Genomic DNA, 4,715 nt, shown 5'->3' with positions numbered 1-4,715 from the left:
AATGCTGAGGCAATTTGTCCAGGCTAGGTCTCAGTATTAAGAAATCGATCATAGGCAGGCTGAGCTTATGCTGTGATCCATCAGGAGTGGAGAAAAATAGCAGGTGAAATGTGGTGCAGAATCTCAGCTTTCATTGTGTGTGTGTGTTTTAAACAAAACAGGTTTCTAGCCCTTATGGCAGAATTCAGCATTCTTTAGCACATGATTTGGGTTTTCTGGGAACTGATTTTTTAAAGGGCAAATAAAAGCCCTAAAATACAAAACTGATAATAGAATGCAATGCAGGGATATCTTCCTATGCTAAGCAGATGTGGTACCAACTCATACATAGAAAAAAGAATCGGCCCGTGCAAGGGATAAATATAGGTGAGATCTGAATTTTAAGAAATCCAAAGTATAGAGGATTGTGTATGTATATTTGCTAGTCTGCATTAAGAAGCATTATCTATTCTCAGGTGTCTGAGAAGCATTAAGAGGCATACGATCACTGTATATTTTTAAATTATTATTTAGCTATCTAGATGGGGGTTACATGGATCAAGTTAGGTTTTTGTCTTTAGCTGTTCCACACAAGCTGTTTACTTGACATTAGGTCTTGTTGCTTAGGTGCTGTGTTGTTGCAATCAAATGAAATCAGTGAAATGTACATGAAGCTTTGAATTCAAATCATCCAGAAAATATTTCCCTCTGCTTGGTTTATATTCCAAGGTATCACACATCTAAGGGAAATTATGTAGAATTCCCCATCTTTGACTGCCTCAGTGAGAGGCGGGAAATGGGACGTGTGTGTGTGTGTGTGTGTGTGCACGTGCGTGAACTCTCTGTTCAAAAACTTGTAAAAGGACAGCTTGGAAACATAAAAATCTCATATTTTAATATACTGTTCATTGCTTTGTGGACCCTTTGGGCCAATAATCAATATACAAATAAACATAAACATGATGATGATATAGAAAAATTCAGCATGGTCATGGCTATATTAATGTGCCAGCAAAACACCATCTTATACGGTCTCTCTCTTAGAGTGGTACAAACTGAAAGGCAAGGACTATATTTCACTTCACCACGCCTTCATGAAAACTGTGTGGTTTGGGATCCATTACAGTTAAACTAATGAGATAATTAAGCAGCATTACAAAGCAAATGCTCTAAACACATGAGCCCTGTAGCCTTAGTGGAGCGTAACCCCCAACAGCCCTCTTAGTAGTAGGAACTATGTATATAGGAACTGTGATAACTACTTTGCAACAGAGCTAAGGCTGTAGTAGAGTGATTAATTTGAACAGAAGAGGCTTGGGGTTCTACTCTCTGCTGAGCTTCCTGGGTGACCTTAAGCCAGTCATTGTCTCTCAGCCTGTCTAAATAGGATTGGGATGTGGATAAGATAGCATAGCTCCCTGTATGCCATCTTGAGGTGGTGGTGGTGGTGGTGGTTGTTGTTGTGTGTGTTTTAGAAAGGAATAAAAATGTGATAAATAATTTAAAATGTCCAGATTCAATAAAGTAAGACCAGTAGCTGCAATTCCTCAAAAAAGTAGTGGGATCACATTTGTTTATCTAGTTGATACATTGCCTGTAAGTACATCAGGAGCAGAACAGAATAGCTCTGTGTCAATGGATGTTTCTTTCTCAAGATTCTTCCCTTGCTCTCTCTGTGAGTGAGCGTGTGTGTGTGTGTGTGTGTGTGTGTTTGCATGCATAAGACTGGGGAGGGGCATAGGCTGTGGTTGGCCCCTCCTGAGCTGTTCATAACACATGCATGCTCTGTACACCCGTCTTACAGAGGCTAATCCTACATGCAGACTTGCATTTTTCCTGTAGAGCTCCCTGCTTCTCATAGTCAACGGTAAGTGTAACCAGAGAGAAGGGAAGGAAGAGGGGAAATTTTCAATATTTGAAAGACTTAAGTTAGTTTGGAGAAGAGTTTTGCAATTCTGGCTATGCACTTTCTTTGATGCTGCAATGATGAAGAGATTTGTTTCCAAATCATCCTACCAGCGACCTTGTGCTCATACGTACCAACAGCTTGCTGATGTTTTAAGAGTGACACCAAACTGGAGAGATAGCTTCGCATTCAGGAAAAGCATGATGGAAAAGTCTGGAAAACAAGGAAGACATTGCTAATTTGCAACATCGTTTGTTAAAAGGAGGGAGGGGGGAGGGAGAAGGGAACCATGGCAATAGAGTATATTTACAAGAAATGTTGTTCTAACGTTTTCTGGTATTTCAGGAAGAAATATGCTGTAAAAACCAAACTGAATATATTTCTGTCTGTTTAAAAACATGTCGTTAGGGCATTTAGTCTAACCATATGAATGGCACACAAGCAGAAATGTCATGTTGTGGAATGCATCTTCTCCATCGAATGGAGAAACTTTTCTACTTAAGACTGACAAGTTCTTTCATTGTGTAAAACAATAGATGCAGAGGAGTTTTACTAACTTTGGAATAGTTAAATGCCATTGATGTAAACTTATACAGCCAATGGGTATCCCTGGATGTTGTTATGAATGTAAAGTACCAAGTCAGTATCAATGGACACCTTGTTACATACGCATAACAATGGTAAGCATTTGCTTTCTCTAGAAGAGAGAGTAGAATGTGTCCCACTGGGGGCATTGCTCACTGCTAAGGTCACACACAGTTAGGTTAAGGAGAATGTATTGCTTACAATTAACTTTTGCTGCTCATCAGCTCAGCCTGTCCACTATTGATCAGTTTCTGTCTCTGTAGGACTTGGGGAACATAGAGGGCCCCTCACCTGAACTTGTGCCACTGATGCTCTTGGATGACCAACGTCAACAGCTCCGCTGACTTCAGGAAATGAGGCTCCCCCAAACACTTCCGCTCACCCTTCTTTTCCTGAGCTGCCTGGAAAGTGGTACTGGCAGGAAAAGCAAAGAGAACAGTGAAAAAGCAAAGCCCTCCTCCCTCTGGGCACAGTCGGGGCAGTTCTCCACCCAGGACAAACACCTTTGTGGTTGGCAGCTGATACCTGGGAAAGACATCACCGAGCTCCAGCTCAGCTGTCACCCACCAGGAGAAGATAGCAGCCAGAAAGGTCAGCAGTGTGTCTACCGGGGCCAGCCAGAGCTATGCGCTGCCTACAGCTCCAAAGGCCGTCAGTTCTGGAAGCAGATCCTGGGCAAGCTCCGGAAGAAGCGCCATCCATGCCAGGACAGCAGCCCACTCAAGTCCAGGCTTTGTAGCAGCAAGAAAGGAGCATCTGAAGCACAGCTACACTTGGTACCTGCCACTCCCAGCACAATGGCTACTGAATTCCTGGCGGCTACTGCGGGAACTGCTAAAGGCAGATCCAAGGGGAAGGGCCGTGCCAAAGAGCCTCCAGCACCGCAGAAAACACCCCAGGCACCCAGGGCTAGTGTGATAACAAGCCCCGCAAAGTCAGATTCCCCAGACAAGCAGAGCAAAGGGGGGAAGAGGAAAGGAGGCCCAAGCTCCACATTAGCCCCAACCCAGCCGCCCAGTAGGCGGCCTATGGCAGTCGCAGAGAGCACCGAGCAGCCCACAGAGCTCAATGCAGATGTGGTAGAGGCCTACTGTGAAGAGCAGTGGCACTCGCTGTGTAACTTCTTTGTTAATTTCTGGAACGGCTGAACCTGGAGCATCAGGGGAGGCATGGGTCATAGGGTGGGGGAGGGTGGAAGGGGGAGTGTACAGCAGAAAGCGTAGTTAGAGATAGGGTTGGAAGGCAAATGGTGCAGTTTGGGAGAAGGCAGGGATGAAAAGACGCAAGTGAAGTGAAAGTTTTTGAGTGCCAACTGAGCACGGGCAAAGATGTGGGTTGGTAAGAGGGCATGTGCAGCAGTGGGGCTTTATGGGATGTATAACATACTCATTCCTACTAATCCTGTAGCAGCTGCTAATAAAGAGGCTGAGGGTTTGGAAACCCCCTTGCACTGGGGGTTGTGGGTTAACACGAAAGACATATCCTTCCTTCCATGCTAGATGAGATCCGGCTTTAAGTAAAACTACTCTGCTGCATCATGCTATGTCTTCCCTACCAATAATCAAGTAGCTAATCCTCAGTTAATAAAAACTATTTGGGATTATCATGTTTAAATCACTTATAAAGTTCTTCCTTCTATGTCTAGGAAAAATCTAGCATTTGTACAAGCATATGGTGTGGTGTAGATGCTACGGGGCATAACGATTATGTTAATGTAATAATAAATGAAATTCTTTTTACAGCAACCTGCCATTTTTATGTGTGTTGTTGTAGTCTCTGCTTCTGTATTAGACAATGCCATGAAGTCCACAATTTTTAATCCTATGATATTTATTTTATTTAATATATTTATATTTAGCCAAGGCAGGATAGGACCCAAGGCAGCATAAATGGAGTTCTCAAGTAGTCTTCCATCCAGGCATTAACCAGAAGAAGACTTGGCTAGCTTTAACAAGGTAGCCACAACTTGTGCTCTCAAGACGATGTCCCAGGAATCATGAAAGAACAGCACCAACTAAGGGAGGTGAACTGAGCACTGATTATTAAACTACATATAAAGCCATATGTAACTTCACAGGGCTTTCCCATTCCTCAGGCAACAGTGACATTTCTCCACCCACAGTTTATGTTCACTATTCCAGTCTTCCATCCTAATGAATCTAGCCATTGATATAGACTTGACTTTGTTTATGTACCAGCCTATTGTCAAATGCTTGAAAGAGTTAAGAGTATTTATGGGCCAACA

General features: G+C 43.2%; 1 protein-coding gene across 1 annotated transcript; it reads left to right on the top strand.

Moving 5' to 3' along the window:
- The first annotated feature begins 2,823 nt into the window (after positions 1-2,823).
- On the top strand, positions 2,824-4,210 carry FGFBP3 (fibroblast growth factor binding protein 3). Its single transcript, XM_084841920.1, has one exon. The coding sequence runs from the start codon at positions 2,824-2,826 to the stop codon at positions 3,616-3,618; it is 795 nt and encodes a 264-aa protein (XP_084698046.1). The 3' UTR covers positions 3,619-4,210.
- Positions 4,211-4,715: the final 505 nt, after the last annotated feature.

The sequence above is a fragment of the Heloderma suspectum genome, chromosome 3 (genome assembly GCF_057233095.1).
Source record: "Heloderma suspectum isolate Gila_16-S chromosome 3, 16-S_ref, whole genome shotgun sequence".
Lineage (NCBI taxonomy): Eukaryota > Metazoa > Chordata > Lepidosauria > Squamata > Helodermatidae > Heloderma > Heloderma suspectum.
The sequence above is the reverse complement of the archived record's forward strand: the minus strand, read 5'-3'. Positions and strand labels throughout refer to the sequence as shown.